Source organism: Bufo gargarizans, chromosome 3 (assembly GCF_014858855.1).
Source record: "Bufo gargarizans isolate SCDJY-AF-19 chromosome 3, ASM1485885v1, whole genome shotgun sequence".
NCBI lineage: Eukaryota > Metazoa > Chordata > Amphibia > Anura > Bufonidae > Bufo > Bufo gargarizans.
In genome coordinates this window covers 527,517,854-527,542,649 of record NC_058082.1, presented here as the reverse complement: position 1 = coordinate 527,542,649, position 24,796 = coordinate 527,517,854, and the positions used below count along the sequence as shown (strand labels likewise).

Below are 24,796 nucleotides of genomic sequence, written 5' to 3'. Positions count from 1 at the left end.
GTTCCTCATGCTGATCTGACAAAAATTGCTGAAGCATGTATAAAGTATAATAAACTGTGGCAAAACTTCCAAATACTTAAAGGGAACCTGTCATGTGGATATTTGATTATAATCTAACTAATTATATACAATCATTAACTACTAAAAAGTACCTTAGATGTATTCACTTACTGGTGTGACAGATGGTTACCTCATAATATACACACAAAGATGCCGCATGCCACATGCTAATGAGCTGATTCGAGTCCGGCGTGATGTCATTGAGTCCAGCGTATATTTAATTCAGAGCTATAGCCACTCCCCTGCCCACCTGCTGGTGATTCCTACGGAAACAAACTGTCATTCAGTAGCAGGTGGGCAGGGAGAGTCAGGAGCTCATGAATATTCATGACTCGTCATTATCAGCTGGAGCTTTTCAATACAAGATGTTGGCAGATTGACTGGGTCAATTAAAGAAAGTGACCCAGCATTTTGCTAAGAGAATCAGTCACTTATTTACAGGTCCTTCTAAAAAAATTTGCATATTGTGATAAAGTTCATTATTTTCTGTAATGTACTGATAAACATTAGACTTTCATATATTTTAGATTCATTACACACAACTGAAGTAGTTCAAGCCTTTTATTGTTTTAATATTGATGATTTTGGCATACAGCTCATGAAAACCCCAAATTCCTATCTAAAAAAATTAGCATATCATGAAAAGGTTCTCTAAACGAGCTATTAACCTAATCATCTGAATCAACTAATTAACTCTAAACACCTCCAAAAGATTCCTGAGGCTTTTAAAAATTCCCAGCCTGGTTTATTACTCAAAACCGCAATCATGGGTAAGACTGCCGACCTGACTGCTGTCCAGAAGGCCATCATTGACACCCTCAAGCAAGAGGGTAAGACACAGAAAGAAATTTCTGAACGAATAGGCTGTTCCCAGAGTGCTGTATCAAGGCACCTCAGTGGGAAGTCTGTGGGAAGGAAAAAGTGTGGCAGAAAACGCTGCACAACGAGAAGAGGTGACCGGACCCTGAGGAAGATTGTGGAGAAGGACCGATTCCAGGCCTTGGGGGACCTGCGGAAGCAGTGGACTGAGTCTGGAGTAGAAACATCCAGAGCCACCGTGTACAGGCGTGTGCAGGAAATGGGCTACAGGTGCCGCATTCCCCAGGTCAAGCCACTTTTGAACCAGAAACAGCAGCAGAAGCGCCTGACCTGGGCTACAGAGAAGCAGCACTGGACTGTTGCTCAGTGGTCCAAAGTACTTTTTTCGGATGAAAGCAAATTTTGCATGTCATTCGGAAATCAAGGTGCCAGAGTCTGGAGGAAGACTGGGGAGAGGGAAATGCCAAAATGCCTGAAGTCCAGTGTCAAGTACCCACAGTTAGTGATGGTCTGGGGTGCCATGTCAGCTGCTGGTGTTGGTCCACTGTGTTTTATCAAGGGCAGGGTCAATGCAGCTAGCTATCAGGAGATTTTGGAGCACTTCATGCTTCCATCTGCTGAAAATCTTTATGGAGATGAAGATTTCATTTTTCAGCACGACCTGGCACCTGCTTACAGTGCCAAAACCACTGGTAAATGGTTTACTGACCATGGTATTACTGTGCTCAACTCCTGACCTGAACCCCATAGAGAATCTGTGGGATATTGGGAAGAGAAAGTTGAGAGACGCAAGACCCAACACTCTGGATGAGCTTAAGGCCGCTATCGAAGCATCCTGGGCCTCCATAACACCTCAGCAGTGCCACAGGCTGATTGCCTCCATGCCACGCCGCATTGAAGCAGTCATTTCTGCAAAAGGATTCCCGACCAAGTATTGAGTGCATAACTGAACATAATTATTTGAAGGTTGACTTTTTTTGTATTAAAAGCACTTTTCTTTTATTGGTCGGATGAAATATGCTAATTTTTTTAGATTTGGGGTTTTCATGAGCTGTATGCCAAAATCATCAATATTAAAACAATAAAAGGCTTGAACTACTTCAGTTGTGTGCAATGAATCTAAAATATATGAAAGTCTAATGTTTATCAGTACATTACAGAAAATAATGAACTTTATCACAATATGCTAATTTTTTTTAGAAGGACCTGTATGTTGCCCTTAGTTAGGACACCATAAAACTGGTGACAGGTTCCCTTTAACCTTACTAACAATATCCGTTCAGTTGACACTGAATTCAGCAATTGGTTGATCCATGTTGGCAATGGAGATACACTACACTACACATTGACGGTTTGCCCGAAGACATAATTGAAATCCCTTCAAAAATTTTATGTACAGGAAATATTGTCAAATTTATTCTTTGCCCAAAGAACTCTAGTGTTGATAGCACCTGCAGCAGTGATAGCAACCTGTAGCAGTGATCCTATTCCATCACACCTCCTCCAGTCCCTGTCCCCGGCTGTCATCACTCACCTAACTACAATTTTCAACCTCTCTCGCTCTCTCTTCTGGTATCTTTCCCTCCTCTTTCAAACACTGTATTACAACCCCAATACTAAAGAAATCATCTCTTGACCCGACCTTTGCTGCTAACTACCGACCTGTTTCTAACCTCCCCTTCGTCTTTAAACTCCTTGAACATCTTGTCTACTCTCGCTTAATAAGCTATCTCTCTGCAAACTCTCTTCTTGACCCCTTACAATCTGCCTTTCGTCCTCTTCACTCGACAAAAATTGCCCTTACTAAAGTGTCTAATGATCTCCTTACAGCAAAAAGAAATGTTGACTATTCGCTACTTATTCTGCTGGATCTCTCTGCAGCGTTTGATACCGTAGACCATAAACTCCTCCTAACCATGCTCCACTCAATTGGCCTTAAGGACACTGCTCTCTCTTGGTTCTCTACCTACCTCTCTGGCCGCTCCTTTAGTGTATCATTCGCTGACTCTTCTTCTTCTTCTCTTCCTCTTGATGTCGGCGTTCCTCAGGGCTCAGTACTAAGTCCTCTACTCTTCTCCCTCTATACTGCCCCCATCGGACAGACTATCAGTAGATTTGGCTTTCGATACCATCTCTATGCTGACGACACCCAACTATACACTTCATCCCCTGACATCACCCCTGCTTTACTCCAAAATACCAGTAATTGTCTGACAGCTGTCTCTAACATCATGTCCTCTCTGTATCTAAAACTGAACCTCTCAAAAATGTAACTTCTTGTCTTTCCCCCATCTACTAACTCACCTAAACTTGATATTTCAATATCGGTCTGCAGCACTATTATAACTCCTGTGCAACATGCCCGCTGTCTTGGGGCCACATTTGACTCTGATCTTTCCTTTGTTCCCCATATTAAATCACTTACACGCTCTTGTCATCTGCACCTCAAGAATATCACTCACCAGAATCTGCCCTTTTCTTATGGTGGAATTGTTGCCTTGATTCATTCTCATCTTGACTACTGCAACGCATTACTAATCGGTCTCTCTCTCACTAAACTCTCCCCCCTTCAGTCTGTTCTAAATGCTGCAGCCAGGTTCATCTACCCATCCAACCGCTACTCTGATGCTACTAGTCTGTGCCAGTCACTTCACTGGTTGCCCATCCACCACAGAATACAGTTCAAACTTCTCACCCTCACCCACAAAGCTCTCCACAGTGCTGCACCTTCATATATCTCCTCCCTCATCTCCATCAACCACCCTACTAGTGCTCTCCGTTCTGTTAGCGACCTAAGAGTAATAACCTCCCTAATTCGTACCTCTAACTCCTCTCTTCAAGACTTTTCTCATGCTGCACCTACTCTCTGGAATACTCTGCCCTGTTCCGTTGTTCTGTGATCCGTGTCCGTTTTTGTTTCTGTGTGACAATCTTGTGTGCCTCAGCGTTTTTTCACGGACCCGTTGACTTGAATGGGTTCGCGAACCGTTTTCCGTGAAAAAAATAGGACAGGTTATATTTTTTTGATGGACTGAAACCACGGATTACGCAGGCGCTCTGAGATGAGGAGGCTCGTCTCCTCAGAACTCCCTCAGTGCGCCTGCGCCGATGACGTCTTCTCTTTCGGTGATGTCATTGGCGCAGGCGCACTGAGGGAGTTCTGAGGAGACGAGCCTCCTCATCTCAGAGCGCCTGCGCCGAATGAACAGAGGCGCGCGATTTTTGAAATACTGACAGGGCCGGCCGGAGGAGGAGATCACGGCTGGCCCTGTCAATCAACACGACGAGGGGGCGGTTTTCTGCGGCGGCTACCAGCAAGTAGACGCCCTACTTGCTGGTAGAGACCGGATTTGCATATTATAAAACTTTGTTTTCTCAAGAAACGGCCGCATGAAAGTAAGTGACAACATTATATTCTCATATATCACGCAATAATGAATGTAACTAGCCCAAAAACAAAAAAAAAGACTGTTGTGGGGTGACAGAAGCCCTTTAAAGGCATCCCTTCTTCTGTCTCATTCAGTAGCTATATAACAATTGAGAGAGATGTATTTTTTTAAACACATTTAACCCTCCATTTTAATTATATTATTTACCCCAGTGTTACATTTTTTCTACAGTGGGGTAGATAATTACACATTTACAAACAGGGTTTGTAGCGGTGCTCGCCCGCGTTATGCGCCATTCCAGGGAGTCGGGACCAGCCCTGCTACTAGTAACTATTGCGTTCCTGTGTCACCGTCGGCTCACCATGTAAACAGTTTTCCGCGCTTATCTGTGCAGGCAGTCTGGCACACTGTTCTGGCCATGGGTAATGTGGCTGAGATGACTTCTGAACAGACTGCTGCTTCCTCTAATTACAGAACAGGCTGTCTCCGGTTGCTATGGGCAACAGCTGTACTCCTCATGACGCATGCTGCCTGCACTATAGGAGGCTGATGCCCCATGGGTACCTGATAGCATTGTGGAGAGGTCATTGCTGTGGCTGGCAGCCTGGCACTATTCTGGGGTAGGAATAATATGTCTGACAGCTCTGTTTCAGGGGCTAATGTGGCATGTGCTGTTCTGCTTGGGGGTAACAAAGTGCCAGTCAGACATGTTACCCCCAGGCAGAACATCACCAGCCATATTAGGTCCTGAAACAGCGCTGCCAGCCATATTAACCCTACCCCAGAATAGTGCCAGGCTGCCAGCCACAGCAATGACCTCTCCTCCACACTGCTATCAGTAAAGTCAGGCTCAGGGTGTATCAAATAACCATGGGGCATCAGCCTCCTATAGTGCAGGCAGTATGCGTCATGAGGAGTAGTACAGCTGTTGCCCATAGCAACCGGAGACAGCCTGTTCTGTAATTAGAGGAAGCAGCAGTCTGTTCTTTTGTCGGTTGAGTTTTGCATGCTGTACTGCTCGGGTCTCTGACTGATGAATTTGGAGTTTCAAGAAAGGTAGAAATTCATTACATTTTATATTTACTGTATGATGTCAGCCTTGTTTGGTAAATGTAAAATTGTCTAATTTTGCTCTTTATGCATGGAATACAGCTCTAGAGTACACTAGGCAAAAGGCAACCTGCAAAGCTCATTTGTAGGGATGAGCGAACCCGAACTGTATAGTTCGGGTTCGTACCGAATTTTGGGGTGTCCGTGACACGGACCCGAACCCGGACATTTTCGTAAAAGTCCGGGTTCAGGGTTCGGTGTTCGTCGCTTTCTTGGCGCTTTTGTGACGCTTTCTTGGCGCTTTTTGAAAGGCTGCAAAGCAGCCAATCAACAAGCGTCATACTACTTGCCCCAAGAGGCCGTCACAGCCATGCCTACTATTGGCATGGCTGTGATTGGCCAGAGCACCATGTGACCCAGCCTCTATTTAAGCTGGAGTCACGTAGCGCCGCCCGTCACTCTGCTCTCATCAGCATAGGGAGAGGTTGCAGCCGCGACGTTAGGGCGAGATTAGGTAGTGATTAACTCCTCCAAAAGACTTCATTCAGAGATCGATCTGCAGCTGTGGATGATTTAACTGCTGCTATTGAATTGCTCACTGTTTTTAGGCTGCCCAGAGCGTTTTTCAGTCACTTTTTTCTGGGGTGATCGGCGGCCATTTTGTGTCTTGTGGTGTGCCAGCACAAGCTGCCACCAAGTGCATTTAACCCTCAATGGTGTGGTTGTTTTTTGGCTAAATCCTACATCAGGGTGAATCTGTCACACCAAGTGCATTTAACCAGCAATAGTATGTTTATTTTTTGGCCATATACTACATCAGGGGCAAGCTGTCACCAAGTGCATTTAACCCTCAATGGTGTGGTTGTTTTTTGGCTAAATCCTACATCAGGGTCAAGCTGTCACACCAAGTGCATTTAACCAGCAATAGTCTGGTTATTTTTTGGCCATATACTACATCAGGGGCAAGCTGCGCCTGTCACCAAGTGCATTTAACCCTCAATGGTGTGGTTGGTCAAGCTGTCACACCAAGTGCATTTAACCATCAATAGTGTGGTTATTTTTTGGCCATATCCCAGTCTAATTCTGTCAGTAAACGTATACCTGTCACCCAGCGCCTAAATACTAGGCCTCAAGTTTATATCCAGCTAAATCTGTCGTTACTGCTGTGGCTGGTCAAGTTATTTAGTGTCCGTCAAAGCACATTTTTTGTTCTGGGTTGAAATACAATTCCCAATTTAGCAATTTCCTAATTTAGTGGTTTCTGCTGTATCAGGCCTACTTTAAATTTATCCCTAAAAGGGTATATCAAATTCAAGGTGCACATAGGGTCATTCTGAATAACTTCACACACACGCTACTGTGCATTTCCAAGTCTAATTCTGTCAGTAAACCTATACCTGTCACTCAGCGCCTAAATAATAGGCCTCAAATTTATAGTCAGCTAAATCTGTCGTTACTGGTGTGGCTGGTCAAGTTATTTAGTGTCCGTCAAAGCACAGCTTTTGTTCTGGGTTGAAAGACAATTCCCAATTTAGCAATTTCCTAATTTAGTGGTTTCTGCTGTATCAGGCCTACTTTAAATTTATCCCTAAAAGGTATATTAGATTCAAGGTGCAAATAGGGTCATTCTGAATAACTTTACACACACGCTACTGTGCATATCCCAGTCTAATTCTGTCAGTAAACGTATACCTGTCACCCAGCACCTAAATACTAGGCCTCAAATTTATATCCAGCTAAATCTGTCGTTACTGCTGTACTGGTGTGGCTGGTCAAGTTATTTAGTGTCCGTCAAAGCACAGTTTTTGTTCTGGGTTGAAATACAATTCCCAATTTAGCAATTTCTTAATTTAGTGGTTTCTGCTGTATCAGGCCTACTTTAAATTTATCCCTAAAAGGGTATATCAGATTCAAGGTGCACATAGGGTCATTCTGAATAACTTTACACACACGCTACTGTGCATTTCCAAGTCTAATTCTGTCAGTAAACCTATACCTGTCACCCAGCGCCTAAATAATAGTCCTCAAATTTATAGTCAGCTAAATCTGTGGTTACTGCTGTACCTGTATTAGTATAATACGGTACCTAAATAGATAGCCAGATAGTGTTAGTTGTCTTTAAAAAAAGGCCTGAATTTGAATTCAATACATTGGGTCAAATAATATTTTTGTTGTTGTGGTGAACGATAACAATGAGGAAAACATCTAGTAAAGGACGCGGACGCGGTGGTGTTAGTGGACCCTCTGGTGCTGGGAGAGGACGTGGCCGTTCTGCCACAGCCACACGTCCTAGTGTACCAACTACCTCAGGTCCCAGTAGCCGCCATAATTTACAGCGATATTTGGTGGGGCCCAATGCCGTTCTAAGGATGGTAAGGCCTGAGCAGGTACAGGCATTAGTCAATTGGGTGGCCGACAGTGGATCCAGTACGTTCACATTATCTCCCACCCAGTCTTTTGCAGAAAGCGCACAGATGGCGCCTGAAAACCAAGCCCATCAGTATGTCACATCACCCCATGCATACCAGGGAAACTGTCTGAGCCTCAAGTTATGCAGCAGTCTCTTATGCTGTTTGAAGACTCCGCTGGCAGGGTTTCCCAAGGGCATCCACCCAGCCCTTCCCCAGCGGTGGAAGACATAGAATGCACTGACGCACAACCACTTATGTTTCCTGATGATGAGGACATGGGAATACCACCTCAGCATGTCTCTGATGATGACGAAACACAGGTGCCAACTGCTGCGTCTTTCTGCAGTGTGCAGACTGAACAGGAGGTCAGGGATCAAGACTGGGTGGAAGACGATGCAGGGGACGATGAGGTCCTAGACCCCACATGGAATGAAGGTCGTGCCACTGACTTTCACAGTTCGGAGGAAGAGGCAGTGGTGAGACCGAGCCAACAGCGTAGCAAAAGAGGGAGCAGTGGGCAAAAGCAGAACACCCGCCGCCAAGAGACTCTGCCTGCTACTGACCGCCGCCATCTGGGACCGAGCACCCCAAAGGCAGCTTCAAGGAGTTCCCTGGCATGGCACTTCTTCAAACAATGTGCTGACGACAAGACCCGAGGGGTTTGCACGCTATGCCATCAGAGCCTGAAGCGAGGCATTAACGTTCTGAACTTTAGCACAACCTGCATGACCAGGCACCTGCATGCAAAGCATGAACTGCAGTGGAGTAAACACCTTAAAACCAAGGAAGTCACTCAGGCTCACCTGCTACCTCTTCTGCTGCTGCCGCCTCGGCCTCTTCTGCTGCTGCCGCCTCGGCCTCTTCTGCTGCTGCCGCCTCGGCCTCTTCCTCCGCCTCTGGAGGAACGTTGGCACCTGCCGCCCAGCAAACAGGGGATGTACCACCAACACCACCACCACCTCCGTCACCAAGCATCTCAACCATGTCACACGGCAGCGTTCAGCTCTCCATCTCACAAACATTTGAGAGAAAGCGTAAATTCCCACCTAGCCACCCTCAATCCCTGGCCCTGAATGCCAGCATTTCTAAACTACTGGCCTATGAAATGCTGTCATTTAGGCTGGTGGACACAGACAGCTTCAAACAGCTCATGTCGCTTGCCACCCAACAGTATGTTGTTCCTAGCCGGCACTACTTCTCCAAGAGAGCCGTGCCTTCCCTGCACAACCAAGTATCCGATAAAATCAAGTGTGCACTGCGCAACGCCATCTGTGGCAAGGTCCACCTAACCACAGATACGTGGACCAGTAAGCACGGCCAGGGACGCTATATCTCCCTAACTGCACACTGGGTAAATGTAGTGGCAGCTGGGCCCCAGGCGGAGAGCTGTTTGGCGCACGTCCTTCCGCCGCCAAGGATCGCAGGGCAACATTCTTTGCCTCCTGTTGCCACCTCCTCCTTCTCGGCTTCCTCCTCCTCTTCTTCCACCTGCTCATCCAGTCAGCCACATACCTTCACCACCAACTTCAGCACAGGCCGGGGTAAACGTCAGCAGGCCATTCTAAAACTCATATGTTTGGGGGACAGGCCCCACACCGCACAGGAGTTGTGGCGGGGTATAGAACAACAGACCGATGAGTGGTTGCTGCCGGTGAGCCTCAAGCCCGGCCTGGTGGTGTGTGATAATGGGCGAAATCTTGTTGCAGCTCTGGGACTAGCCGGTTTGACGCACATCCCTTGCTTGGCGCATGTGCTGAATTTGGTGGTGCAGAAGTTCATTCACAACTACCCCGACATGTCAGAGCTGCTGCATAAAGTGCGGGCCGTCTGTTCGTGCTTCCGGCGTTCACATCCTGCTGCTGCTCGCCTGTCTGCGCTACAGCGTAACTTTGGCCTTCCCGCTCACCGCCTCATATGCGACGTGCCCACCAGGTGGAACTCCACCTTGCACATGCTGGACAGACTGTGCGAGCAGCAGCAGGCCATAGTGGAGTTTCAGCTGCAACACGCACGGGTCAGTCGCACTACGGAACAGCACCACTTCACCACCAATGACTGGGCCTCCATGCGAGACCTGTGTGCCCTGTTGCGCTGTTTCGAGTACTCCACCAACATGGCCAGTGGCGATGACGCCGTTATCAGCGTTACAATACCACTTCTATGTCTCCTTGAGAAAACACTTAGGGCGATGATGGAAGAGGAGGTGGCCCAGAGGAGGAGGAGGAGGAGGAGGAGGAGGAAGAGGGGTAATTTTTAGCACTTTCAGGCCAGTCTCTTCGAAGTGACTCAGAGGGAGGTTTTTTGCAACAGCAGAGGCCAGGTACAAATGTGGCCAGCCAGGGCCCACTACTGGAGGACGAGGATGAGGAGGAGGTGGAGGAGGATGAGGATGAAGCATGGTCACAGTGGGGTGGCACCCAACGCAGCTCGGGCCCATCACTGGTGCGTGGCTGGGGGGAAAGGCAGGACGATGACGATACGCCTCCCACAGAGGACAGCTTGTCCTTACCTCTGGGCAGCCTGGCACACATGAGCGACTACATGCTGCAGTGCCTGCGCAACGACAGCAGAGTTGCCCACATTTTATTGTGTGCAGACTACTGGGTTGCCACCCTGCTGGATCCACGCTACAAAGACAATGTGCCCACCTTACTTCCTTCACTGGAGCGTGATAGGAAGATGCGCGAGTACAAGCGCACGTTGGTAGACTCGCTACTGAGAGCATTCCCAAATGTCACAGGGGAACAAGTGGAAGCCCGAGGGCAAGGCAGAGGAGGAGCAAGAGGTCGCCAAGGCAGCTGTGTCACGGCCAGCTCCTCTGAGGGCAGGGTTAGCATGGCAGAGATGTGGAAAAGTTTTGTCAACACGCCACAGCTAACTGCACCACCACCTGATACGCAACGTGTTAGCAGGAGGCAACATTCCACTAACATGGTGGAACAGTACGTGTGCACACCCCTCCACGTACTGACTGATGGTTCGGCCCCATTTAACTTCTGGGTCTCCAAATTGTCCACGTGGCCAGAGCTAGCCTTTTATGCCTTGGAGGTGCTGGCCTGCCCGGCGGCCAGCGTTTTGTCTGAACAGACAAACGCAGCCGCCTGTCTACAGCCAATGTGGACAAGCTGACATTCATAAAAATGAACCAGGCATGGATCCCACAGGACCTATCCATCCCTTGTGCAGATTAGACATTAACTACCTCCCCTTAACCGTATATTATTGTACTCCAGGGCACTTCTTCATTCAATCCTCTTTTTATTTTCATTTTACCATTATATTGCGGGGCAACCCAAAGTTGAATGAACATCTCCTCTGTCTGGGTGCCGGGGCCTAAATATATGCCAATGGACTGTTCCAATGTTGGCTGACGTGAAGCCTGATTCTCTGCTATGACATGCAGACTGATTCTCTGCTGACATGAAGCCAGATTCTCTGTTACGGGACCTCTCTCCTCTGGCTGGGTACCTGGGCCTAAATATATGCCAATGGACTGTTGCAGTGGTGGCTGACGTGAAGCCTGATTCTCTTCTATGACATGCAGACTGATTCTCTGCTGACATGAAGCCAGATTCTCTGTTACGGGACCTATATCCTCTGGCTGGGTACCTGGGCCTAAATATATGCCAATGGACTGTTGCAGTGGTGGCTGACGTGAAGCCTGATTCTCTGCTATGACATGCAGACTGATTCTCTGCTGACATGAAGCCAGATTCTCTGTTACGGGACCTCTCTCCTCTGCCTGGGTGCCTGGGCCTACATATATGCCAATGGACTGTTGCAGTGGTGGCTGACGTGAAGCCTGATTCGCTGCTATGGGACCTCTCTCCAATTGATATTGGTTAATTTTTATTTATTTTATTTTAATTCTTATTCATTTCCCTATCCACATTTGTTTGCAGGGGATTTACCTACATGTTGCTGCCTTTTGCAGCCCTCTAGCTCTTTCCTGGGCTGTTTTACAGCCTTTTTAGTGCCGAAAAGTTCGGGTCCCCATTGACTTCAATGGGGTTCGGGTTCAGGACGAAGTTCGGATCGGGTTCGGATCCCGAACCCGAACATTTCCGGGAAGTTCGGCCGAACTTCTCGAACACGAACATCCAGGTGTCCCCTCAACTCTACTCATTTGCCTCAAGTGAAGTCTTGAGAAGCTATAGCTAGTATCTGCAGACACCGCTGTAAGGGAGCAACAACCTGAGGGAGTACACCATGACACAACACTTCATCAGGGCCACTCCTGTCCTCAATACCAGCTTCCTAGGGGGTTGCCACAGATGTACCATAAAACCCTTTAATGAGGAAGCAGAATTAATTACATGTATCCAGGGCTGCCATCAGGAATTTCAGGGTCCCATACGGGCAAACTCTATGGGCCCAACCACCCCACCCCCGGCCCTTCTCACATTCGTGTCCTTAAAGGGTTTTCCAAGATTTTATCCTATCCTCTAATTGGTGGGGGTCGGACACCTAGGACCCCCGCCGATCAGCTGTTTGAGAAAGCATCGGTGCTCCTATGAGTGCCGCAGCCTTCTCGCAGCTTACCAAGCTCAGCGCTGTACATTGTATAGTGTCTGGTATCGCAGCTCAGCGCCATTCACTTCAATAGGGGTTAGCACCATACCAAGCACAGCCGCTATGCAATTTACAGTGCTGTGCTTGGTAAGCTGCTAGAAGGCCGTGGTGCTCACAGGAGAACTGGTGTCTTCTCAAACAGCTGATTGGTGGGGGTCCTAGCTGTCAGACCCCCACTAATTAGAGGATAGGATAGGTCATCAGTATCAAAATCTCGGAAATACCCCTTTAAAAGCCCAAACTTTTTTTTAGCATCAAGCCATTTTGCCATGCACATAAGTGAAAGTTTAATTTGTAACAACCTTTATCATTGGTTAAATAAAGGGGAAAATGGCATCATTTTTATTTATACTGTTTATCGATCACCATAAATAATGTGTTTACTGTATTGTATGTGCTATGATTATAGGGATATCAAACACTGTTTTGTGATATTTAATAGTATGTTACAAAAATGCGGATATTGTAATTTGTTTTGGCTTTTTTCTGCTTACTTCTTTTAGTAACATTAAGGCCTCCGTGTTTTTTAGTGCTCCCATTGACTTGAATGGGTCCGCAAACCATTTTTTCAGTTAAAAAAATAGGACAGGTTATATTTTTTTGACGGACTGGACCCACGGATGCTGATGACAAACGATGCATTAGCCGAGTTTTCAACGGACCTATTGAAAGTCAATGGGTCCACAGAAAATCACAAAAAACTGAACAACGGACACGGAATGAAACAACGGTTGTGTGCAGGAGGCCTACCTTTGCAGAAAAATGAAACTTTTACCATAAAATAAAAATTACTAAATAAAAGTTATTTTCTTCCCTAACTTTTACAAAGAAAATTACTTAATATTGAGAAGAGTATACATTATAGTTACACATAAATTATAGTCAATATCATTGGGTTCCAACATCTTACCTGGATTCAGGCAAATTGAAGCATTTTGACATTTCTCTAAATTTAAATATGGTGTCACCAGGACACAAACTGGACTCGGGGCGTCATCTAGCAGACTCAGGGATATCGCTTCTCCGCATACATGTGCCTGAATAACAAACAGCAATTGGGATTAAAATCTGTTGTCACAAAGGCACTATGGCCCTGATTTATCAACAAGAGGCAATTGGACATGTGTGTGAAGGTGACGGTCTGTGTTCCAGCACTTGCTGAATTTAGCACAGGCAAACAATCTCAGCTACGGCAGGTCAGAAGTGCAGGGAGCTTGAATCTATTTTTTGAGACAATCCCTGTGATAAACAAGACCAAAATCCAGCAAACTCTACAGGAAGGCCCACAAAACAGCTGGATTTCTGAAACTTACTGAGCAAGAGCAAGAAATAGCATTGGCCTGTTTCAGACAATTGATAAACTTCTCTTAAAATTAAAATGACAGAAAAGTCCCAATTTACTCCAAAACAGGACAAAGCCAGTTTGATATATCAGGACCTATGTGTCAACATATAGAGTGCCTATGGGTCTGGGTCTGGGTCTGTGCTGCATTTCATATAATACCACATAGATCAGTATTTAAAGCACAGCTAAATGCTACAATATGTGCATGTGGAATCATAATACAGCAGAGCCATGTGCACAGAGCATGTATGAAGGGTATTAGCAGCACTGACAAAAGACTAATGTGTATGGCCAGCTTTAAGGACCAGTAACGTTTTTCCTCCTCTACATTCCGGTTATAACTTTTTAAATATTTTTTCTTTATTTTGGCTGAATAAAACCTTTAATTTAGCAGGAAGGAGAGAAGATAAAAAGAAAACTGCACTTATTTCAGTACCGCCCCTGAAATATGCAGCCCTGTGCAGGAGCCCAGTTTGCCCTGGTTTGTCATGATGGTTTGTTTTGTAAAACTAATTAAAAACAATAATTTATGGCAACAGTCACTGCGAAAAAAAATATTTTCTGACTCATGGGAGCCTTTTTCATCTGTTAGAAATATATCTCTCTCTAGTGATAATTATTATTGCTATTACCACTGTGTGTAAGGTTTTATGTTAAGATCCACTATGGACAGGATAGGGACAGTGTAAGATGGGAAGTTTATTTGACAATGTGATCTGTGCGCTGGTAAACGTCTGGGTCATGGCACCAATGAATGGTGTAATTAGGTTCAGATGATGATTAGATGAACAAGTGCTGATCTTTTCACTCAGCTTCTAGAAAAAAAAATATAGATATGTCAATCAAGTATGATGTATGTTTAATGGGGGAGAGGGGAAAATAACATGAACAGAAGTCCATGTTATTCTCGACCTGGGACCTTGTACAGTCACACAGGGAGAGAGAATATATGTCTGTCCTCCTGCAGAATACCAGCACTTCTCCCACTTGCTTTAACCCTTCATACCTCAGATGTGATACTGGTCTACTTTGAAAGCTGACAATCTAAACTTTTAAATAAGCTTAATATGCTGGCTGAGCTACAGCCTTTAGAAATCAGGTTGGGGTTGAAAGCTACAGGTGTTGCAGCTCTTACTAGGACCCATTTCTAGTGGCTGTATCTTGCGATGTATTTAGGCTAGTGTGATCTTGGTCTTATTTTAAATCATGGCTGTAGGCTAATCACAGCTTAAGATATAGTCCTCAGAAGTTGCCCCTCTTTCTGCATCCACATATGGTGTTCTTTCAAAGCAGTGTGTCATGCACCATCAGACACTAGAGGAACAATTGAATTGAGAGCATTTAAAGGGGTTGTCTGCTTTCAGAAAGAAACCGGACAACATACGGGATCCTTCTGCAAAAAAGAAGTAAGCGTTACTTACCTGACAGATCGGCTGGGCTCAGTTTACCTAGCTTCAGCGGTAATCAACAACATCATGTTACCTCATTGTCACACAATAGAAACATTATAACACATATATAATAAATAACTTACATCTTTTACAAATTCCCAATCTTCAAGTTTCAAGAAGATTTCATATGAAATGTTACTGACGTTTTCCATGGGAATATCACAGTCCCAAGTCAAAAAACCTTCTTTGTTCCTGATACTCAGTGACAGATTTTTTACCAAGTTGTATTCAAGCCCTAAAAAATAATTTTGGAAAGGTGGTAAGTACATATCCACTTTTCCATGGTGATTGTCTTGCAATTGGATTTTAGAGGATTGTACATGTTTTAGTAATGCACATCCCCTCAGCAATGCCCTCTGACATACGTATGGTTTAGATACTTATTATGAATTGATAGCCTTTTTAAAGCTATCAAAGACAAGGGAAACAAAATGGAAGCCAGATTCATTATCAATGTGCCCTCCCCCCCCCCCCCCCCCCAATAGATTCAAATGTGAAAGAAAAAAGAAGGTTTGGGGAATATGCTCAGAGATGTACACATTAGCTGAGCTTTGCTTCCCTAAAGTAGTGTCAGGGATCAGAGAGGAAGGAAAGAGGGTGCACTCTGACTCCACCCTCAACCCCTGTCCCTGCCTACTTACACTACCCGTACTAGGTGACGGGGCGTAACTGGGCGATGGTCCCTTACTTACGTAAGTGCACAGAGGAAAGATACGGAAGGTCAACTAACCAAGGGTCAGAACCAGGAGAGGCAGGAGTACAAATGGAGTGGGCAAATGTAATGTCAACAATCAGAGCCGAGGTCAATCCAGGAGAGCAAATACGTATAAAGGATGAGACGAAGTCGAGGTCAAAGAACGAGCCGAGGTCACAAAGTCAGGAGGTCAATCAGAACAAGCAGCCGCAGACTAGAACCAAGGAACAAGGAAGCACCAATGGACCAGTATCACAGGCAACCTGTAGCCAACAGGTTGCCTGTATTTATAGTGGGGAGTGAGGGTCATGTGACGTGGCCAGCGTCACATGACCGACAGACAGACAAGTCAAGCACCGAGTGATCAGCTCGGCGCTCAAGGCAGACCTAGGAGCAGGGAGCCTTCCAGCTAGCAAAGCCACCCTGGGAACAAGGCCGAACACAGATCCTCGCTCCCGAAGCTAAGCAGAGCTTGTTGGGAGCCTGAGTGTGCCTTCGGTGCCCCGTTACAAGTAGATTATAAATAGAGATGAGAGAATCTAATCTAAAGTGGAATTCTATCCGAATTTCAGAATAAATTTGATTAGCTGCGAAGACAAGTTTCCTCGTGCTTCATGGTAGCAAATGGATTTAACCTGAAATTGTAAGAAAGTGTAAAAAAACAAACAAAAAATCATACTTACATCATCTATTTGCTTCTGACAGGCCGGCAGCCTCCATCTTGATTGACGTCATCTCGGGCCGCACTAGATTTCACGCAAGACCTTCAAGCAAGATGGCATCGGCAGGTCCGTTGCGAGCAAATGGAGGAGGTAAGTATGATTTCATTTTTTTTTATGTTCATTTTACACTGTATTTTTACATGCTGCAATCATGTATGAACGCTGGCATCTGAGCGAAACAACGATAGGGAGCGGAGTTATCGCAGCTGTCATTGCGTCCACTACTTACAAAGAAATGCGGTTCATGACGAAGTAATTCGTCACAAAGTTAATTTTCCAAAACTTCGCTCATCTCTAATTATAACAGATTGACTGGACCCTAAGGCTGGGTTCAGACCTGAGCGTTTTACAGCGCGTTCCTACGCGCTGTAAAACGCTCAACATGCAAGAACCAATGATTCCCTATGGGAATGGTTCTCACCTGAGCGTTTTACAGCGCGTATGATCGCGCTGTAAAACGCCCGACGCCCCAAGAAGTACATGAGCTTCTTTGGGGCGTCTTGTCACGTGTTCCCGTACATAGACTTCAGCGGGAACGCGCGACAATGGGCGTTCGCTTGTCTCTGTATGCGCGATTGCAAACGCCCGTACAATCGCGCATACAGAGCGCTCCATCGCGAACGCTCAGCTCTGAACTCAGCGTTAGCATGTCTTCACACGCCACAGATTTCTGCAACTGAAGATCAGTTCCATTCATCTGAATGAGGATTGCAGAAATCCATGTGCTTGCCATTAAAACAACCCCATTCACATGAATGAACTGATTTTCAGCTGCAGCAATTTCTGCAACAAAATGTGTCGCATGTGAAGGCAATCTTACCAGCCCTTTCGGCAAAAGAAGCCACCCTAAGTTGTATGGCCACATGAGCCTTAATTTCTGCATTACATTTTGCTACATCTTCATGTGTTATATGCAAATTTGTCATGGATTTTGTTGTGAATTTGCAATGGATTTCACCCTATGCATGAAGTCTGTCTTAATATGCCGCTGCACTCGCGGTGTAGATCCACCACTGATTCTAAATGTAAGACAACTTCCAAGCTGTTTTACATTTTGACCATTTTCTAAGCCTAAAAACAGGTGTAGAAAATGGTAAATGAGATGGGCCTGCTGCAACATGGCGTGCACCAGATATACCCTACAAAAGTGGCATATATCTGTTTGTATATGACCCCCCCCCCATGTTTTTTGTGTGTGTATAAGATTTCTAAAAATGTCATTGTTAGTACTGTTAAACTGTCTGATAAGCTCTGCGAATTTTATCAAAATGTCATATACACCCCAAAATGGTATCAGTAAAAAGTACAGATCGCCCCTCAAAAATTAGCCCTCACACAGCTCCATTTAAGCCCTCACACAGCTCCACAGAAATATACAAAAGTTATGGAGGTATAATTTTATTTTATTTTTTTCCGTTTTTCAAAACCAGTGGTGTAACTAGAATTGACTGGGCCCCACAGCAAATTTCTGAACGGGGCTCCCCCCTCAGCAACTTCTTTGCAACCACCTCCCTTCATGCAACCCCCACTCTTGTGGCTAGTCAAAATCTTTCTGTCAGACCAGGCCAGGCAGCTGCTCCATCTGTTTTCTACAGTATCAATGTATACAATGAAATATTGTATTCCTCCTCTTGGGTGGGCCCCAAAGCAGCTGCTTCCCCTATAGCTACGCCCCTGATCAAAACTATACAAATGTGGTATTGCTGTAAGCATACTGAGCTAGAGAATGAAGGGCACAGGTGAGTTTTACTGCACGATGAACACTGTGAAAACAATACCCATTAAATTGTGGCAGAATTGGATTTTTTTTTTCCAGTTCCACCCCATTTTTCCCCAGCTTCCCACTCCATTGTATGCAAGAATAAATGGTTCCATTCTAAAGTACTACTTTTCCCACAAAAAAACAAGTTCTCATGTTATGCGAATGGAAATACAATATATATATATATATATATATATATATATATATATATATATATATCTATATGGGCCCACAGGCAGGGAGTGAAAAGCAAAAATCAAAAAATTTCCCTAAAAGGGTTAAAGGCAATGTGTCACCAAAAATGTTATCTGACAGTTAAAACCAGATAGAAACACATATCCTTTTATCTAACCTGTTTTAATTCACTGTAGATTTATTTATTCTATTTCATGAACATGATTATGTGGGCGGACATCTTGCCTAAGCTGTTCATAACAGGATTTATAAAGCATTAAGAAAATTGCTTTACAGCGGCCACATCCTATTGTGAATGGTGGATCCTGTCTTATCTATACACAGAGGTGAGATCATTACAGGCAGAATTAGGATGACAGATAAGCAGATATCTGCAGTAAAGTGATATGTACAGACCAAGAAGTGGTGCCTATTTATTAGGCTTAGCGACCAGTGCAGTTTTTGTTTAACTATAGCTATTGAAATGAAAGATTAAAATGACATTATAAAAAATTCTTTAAAAATATGTTAAATGTAAAAACACAATTTAAACAATAGGTATTTTTCTGATGACACATTCCCTTTAAGTAAACAATTATAAATTTTGAAAGGCTTACCGGGAAATTTGCAACACCAATGTGAACGAAAACAGTGCCACAGTATCCATATAAATGCCATGGAAATATGCATTTTCTATTATTCTGTTCAAATCTGGAAAACAATAAAAACCCTGTAAATATTGGAATTTTGTTCATTTCAAGTGCATATAATAACAGCCTGGTTGAAGAGGACTCCAGCTTGTATAGGCCCAATATCCTCCTGTGCGTGGATTCTCCTTTAATCGACTTCTAGCAGGCATATAGCACACTAACAAAAGATCCAGCCTCAGGGTAAGAGCAAATAGACTGTAGCTTTACACCAATTAAATAAAAAATCATAGCAGCAAAAATACAATACCCCCAGCAACTGCTTAAATAACGCAAACACAAACTCAGGATAGTTTGCGAACTGTTGTGGAGGCTAGTCTATTTTTGCTATTATGATTTTAACTTTATTGGAAGGAAGCTCTTACCCTGATACTACATAATTTGTTTCTCATGCATCTACTGACAGACTTGTAATGATTTCAATATGTTTATGATGAACAAAAGGTGGTAATAAAAAAAACTGTTGTAAGATTTACAGAAGTACCATTTTTTAGGATGAAGAAGACCAACAATTTAGGCTACATTGACACGAATGTGGTGTTTTGCAGATACGCAAATTGCAGATATGCAAAACACGAACACCGGCCCATGTGTGTTCTGCAATTTGCGGACCGCTCATGCCATGGCTGTCATAGAAAATGCCTATTCTTGTCCGCAATTGCGGACAAGAATTGGACATGTTCTATTTTTTTTTGCAGGGCCGCGGCACAGAGAAACGGATGCAGCCCCACAGAAATGAATGGGACTTGAATAGAACTGAGCTGCAACTAGACCATGTGACTGTACAGTGAGGTCACATGCCCTAGGAAGAAGCCGTGGCACTCACATCTAATCGGCGGGGTTCCCAGGTGTCACACCTCCACCGATCGGATATTGATAACTTATGCAGAGAATAGGTCATCAATATAAATTCCAAGATAACCCCTTTACCTACTACCATAGGCGTGCGCAGCCTATTGCATTAGGGTGTGCACCCTAAAGCACAAACACACGCCGCGCGTGTGTATGAAATATATATATATATATATATATATACACATACATATACACACACACACAAATACACTAAAGGGTATCAGGGTACATTATTATACAGGGGTAATATAACTAAGGGGTATCAGGGTACATTATTATACAGGGGTAATATAACTAAGGGGTATCAGGGTAAATTATACAGGAGTAATATAACTAGGAGGGCTATCAGGAACATTATACAGGGGTAATATAACTTATATTATATAAGTTATATTCCCCCTTCATCATGTTGCCTGAGATAGCCCTCCTCAGTTATATTACCCCTGTATAATAATGTACCCTGATACCCCTTAGTTTTACCCCTTGTATAAATTACCCTGATCCCTCAGTTATATTACCCCCTGTATAATGTCCCCGACAGCCCTCCTCAGTTATATTACCCCCTGTAATTTACCCTGATACCCCTCAGTTATACGGTATCATATAACTGAGGGGTATCAGGGTACATTATACAGGGGTGTAAATGAGGAGCGGTAGCAAGCAGCAGGAAACATACAGGGCAGAGTTCCAGTGGCGTAGTGTGGGTTTTGCCAGCACCCAGAGCAATTCAAGTATTGCTCCCCCCCCCAACCCTTCCTCAACGTTTTCATTCGGAGATATGACCGCCATGATACCTTCCTTCAGCCGCGTCTCTGCAGAGTTTCACAGATTTTTTTTTTTGATTTCTCACTTTACTATCATCCTCAGATAACAGACCTCCCCTCCCCCCGTAGTGCCGATAAGTATAATGCCCTCTGTATAATTATAATATATACTGGCCCCTCTGTATTATTATTATTATTAATATTATAATGGCCCCCTCTGTATTAGGCTCCCTTCACACGTCCGCAGAATGTGTCCGCATCCATTCTGCAATTGTGCGGAACGGGTGCGGACCCATGCATTCTCTATGGGGACAGAATGGATGTGGAAAGCACACAGTGTGCTCTTCGCATCCGCATTTCCGGAGCGGCCTGCCGAACTTCCGGTTCGCGGCTCTGGAAAAAAATAGAACATGTCCTATTCTTGTCCGCAGCTGTGGACAAGAATAGGCAGTTCTATGGGGGTGCCGGCCGGGTGTATTGTGGATCCGCAAAACACTACAGACGTGTCAATGGACCCGAATAGTAATAATTATGGCGCTCTTCAGCCCCTCCAGCATACAGTCCTATGTAAAATACATCACTCCTTGCCTTCAGCCCCTCCAACATACAGTCCCATGTAAAATACAAAACTCCCCCTGCCTTCAGCCCCTCCAGCATATAGTCCCATGTAAATAATATCAACCTTCCCCTCTTGGCCGCCTGCCTTCAGCCCTTCAGCATACAGTCCCATGTAAAATACATCACTCCCCGCCTTCAGCCCCTCCAACATACAGTCCCATGTAAAATACAAAACTCCCCCTGCCTTCAGCCCTTCCAGCATACAGTCCCCATGTAAAACAATATTACCCCTCCTGCCTTCAGCCCCTCCAGCATACAGTATCATGTAAAATACATCACTCTCTTTGCCTTTAGCCCCTCCAGCATACAGTCCCCATGTAAATAATATCACTTCACCCCCCTCTCTCTTCAGACCACTCTAACATACAGTCTCCAGTACAAGGATTATTCCTCCTCCCTTCAGCCCCTGCAAAAAGCCCCCCAATAACACATAACAGTCAATCTTCTCCACACACTGACCTGTAGCTTCTGCTCCTCTCTCCAACGTGCTCTGTTGAATCTCCTCCTGCACATCTTGAGCCCCCGCCCCCTCTATGACGAGACTCCGCCTCTTCCTCCGATCATCATACCTCCCTGGAGCAAATCCATTCTAGGGCTCTACGGTCTCATAGGCTTCAGAACACTTGCCTGAAGCCTATGTGAAGCATGGGATCAGGAGTTGGCACTTGACAGATGGCAGTGCAGCACGGAGGTGATATTTAGGGTGTGCCCAGGCACACCCGGCACACCCCGTGCGCACGCCTATGCCTACTACCTTCACCGATTCTCGCCACCCCTGTTCTAGTGTTGCTCTGATTCCTGGTTCAGCGATGACAGGGGCTGACTGGAAACTAAAAGTGGCCCTGGAAAAAACTTAAAAGTGGCAGGGACAAAAGAAGTAGCCAGGGACAGAAATACCATAGTGCAGAGAAATATACTGTCCCAGCTGAGCCAACTACCACTATGCACAAAATACTACCACCTGTGTCACAGTATTGAACTGTATCACTGTCCTGAGGACATCGATGCAGTTGAATTCAGAAGGGCTCCTGCAGCTGCTGAACAGGTGCGTAGGAGAGAATCAGATCATTAGGAGCGCTATCGGCCCACTGGGGAATTTCACTGTAGGGTCTATGGCCAATCCACCCCGGATGTTCTGACACAGGGGCATGTCACTGCCACAGCCAGTCACCAGCTGCTGCAATCTAAATTGGTGACCAGCCTTCTATTAATTAGTAATTCACTATAATTTGAAGACCAGACAACCCCTTTAAGATTCTTTGCATTCATAAGATAAAACAGTGTAGAGTATTTCCACAAAATTACCTAATGCATTTTAATGCTTAATAAAATGAAGAAGTGTCCTCCAATTATAGGAATGTCCTGCATCTTCATAAGACTACAGGCAGACAGTTATGTTCTTCTGAAGTTCTTCTATTACACAGGGAGATACATTCAATGTATTGTATGGTTTTCTGTATGGTGAAATGATGTTGAACTGCTAACACAAAGAGAACAAGCAATATGCACTGTCAAGAACTCTTAGTTCTATTCTGTGGTCATCATTCTTGGTGACATCTTTTCTTTCTTCCCCCTTAGAACTTTTTGTGGTCATCCCTTCTAGCTCAATGTGTCTTCTTAACTTTAGCATTTTCACATCGCATGGTTTCCCAGCTATACATGCCGAAAAAGAAACTGATTTAAATGCAGTGGTTGATCAGTAGGAATATGCAACTGTGGCTGATGTTCATTAAGGTCAATAAGAATGAATGGAACAGGCAGTTATGGCTTTATCAGACACATATAGGCTGCCCATACACAATGCAGTTAGTAGCAGGATCCGCATGTGGATCATCCCTAATTGCCAGACCGCACCTGTACTTGCCGGCCAGCACCTGCACATGCCATTTGTTTCAAACAATATGTACAAGCGAGGCCCAGCAGATACAGGTGTGGCCCGGTAATTAGATGTGATGAACATGCAGATATAACCTTAGATCACTGGATAGGCCATTACTATCTGATTTGTGGTGGTCTGGGATGCTACCACAGCTGTTCTCCAGTTGTTTTCGCTCCAGAACTACATGGCTTCCTCCATTGTGAAATGAATGAAGCTGTTGACTGCAGCACTACTCCAATTAAAGTGAATGGCAGCAGTGCTGGAGTAACCTGAGGATAGGCCATCACTTGTAAAGGTTGTCCTAAAGAAAATTAAATTACAGTATGCTAAGAGCGGGCAAAGTTCTGAGACGCAATTTTCAAAATTATCTGGCTTTTGTATTAATAAAACAACTTTTCAACTATTGCCAAGGGCAGCAAAAAAAAAAAGCTAAATTAATTGCTTAAATTGTTTACTTCTTGCAGAAATTTACATTGAAAACTGGGGTAAATTGATGGTGAATAAACAAGGACCGATGCCATGATACGTCACACGTGAAAACCTTAAAGAAAAACTTACCCTGAAAGTAAAATACTACTGTTTTCCCCTCTAGTTTATCCACAGTTAATTCACAATGCTTACTAATTTATATAAAACATTTCACTCTTTTATACTACTTATTATTAGTACATATTGGCTATTTAGTATATATAACTACACATTGCACCAGTGTAGTTCCCTACAGCTATGTGACATTCACGGTTTAAAACGAACGCTACATACATACAGTCAATGTTATCTGCAGGACATCAGCTATGCAATGAATATTGTGACTTCTCTGTTATCAGCCAATTCAAGCTGTAGTACTTTTCAGTAGGATTAGTGACAATAGGTAACTCTTTTATCTCATGTAAGTCCAGTTCTAATAACCTTTCAAAATATTTCCATGTATATTTTAAATACTTATTGCTTTACATTTTTTATTTTTTACTTTTACAGTTCTAAATTGTCCAATATACTGCATAAACCACCTATTACCACATATCACATACAGTATGACATACTACCCAGCTCACCTGTAGTTTCTGGCCATTCATTTCACTGGAGCCTGTATCTTTATTCACTTTACAAGAAGAGTGATTATTTCTGGGAAGTACACAGAAGTATACAATATCATCATAATGCATTAGTAAGGGACTTCCCACAAAAGTAGGGAGGAAGGAGGACAGAAAGAAGAACAAATGGTTAGATGTGCTCTTCCATCAGTTCCTCTGTCTATAACTGTAAAACTTTTATGAGCAGAATAAATCTGTTCTGCTCATAAAAGGTGGCCCTGCCAAAGGTGGCCCTCCAGACAGGCTCAGAACGCAACTTAAAACGACTTAGGCCACAGATCCCTTGATAAAGGTCGACAGCCGACCGAAACGTTGGGGTTTCATTTTTTGGCCAATTGTATTGCATTGTCACTTGCTTTGGATGGAACATAAAAATTATGTAAAAATCACTATGTATTAAAAACACTATCTGATAAAGAAAAAATGGTTG

General features: G+C 44.4%; 1 protein-coding gene across 3 annotated transcripts in view; it reads right to left on the bottom strand.

Annotated features, from left to right (window-relative positions):
* LOC122930546 (interleukin-5 receptor subunit alpha-like) overlaps window positions 1–24,394 on the bottom strand; it is a 59,414-nt gene extending 35,020 nt beyond the window's left edge. The window contains exons 1-4 of one of the 3 annotated variants that reach the window (XM_044284016.1): window positions 24,328–24,372; window positions 19,067–19,160; window positions 15,181–15,332; window positions 13,212–13,338 (exon numbers count right to left, since the gene is read on the bottom strand). In XM_044284016.1, the coding sequence (XP_044139951.1) occupies window positions 13,212–13,338; window positions 15,181–15,332; window positions 19,067–19,139 (352 nt within the window). In that variant the 5' untranslated portion in view covers window positions 19,140–19,160; window positions 24,328–24,372. Of the gene's footprint in view, window positions 1–13,211; window positions 13,339–15,180; window positions 15,333–19,066; window positions 19,161–22,698; window positions 22,941–24,327 lie in introns of those variants that run through there. The other 2 variants (XM_044284017.1, XM_044284018.1) reach the window with 2 other exon arrangements.
* Window positions 24,395–24,796: the final 402 nt, after the last annotated feature.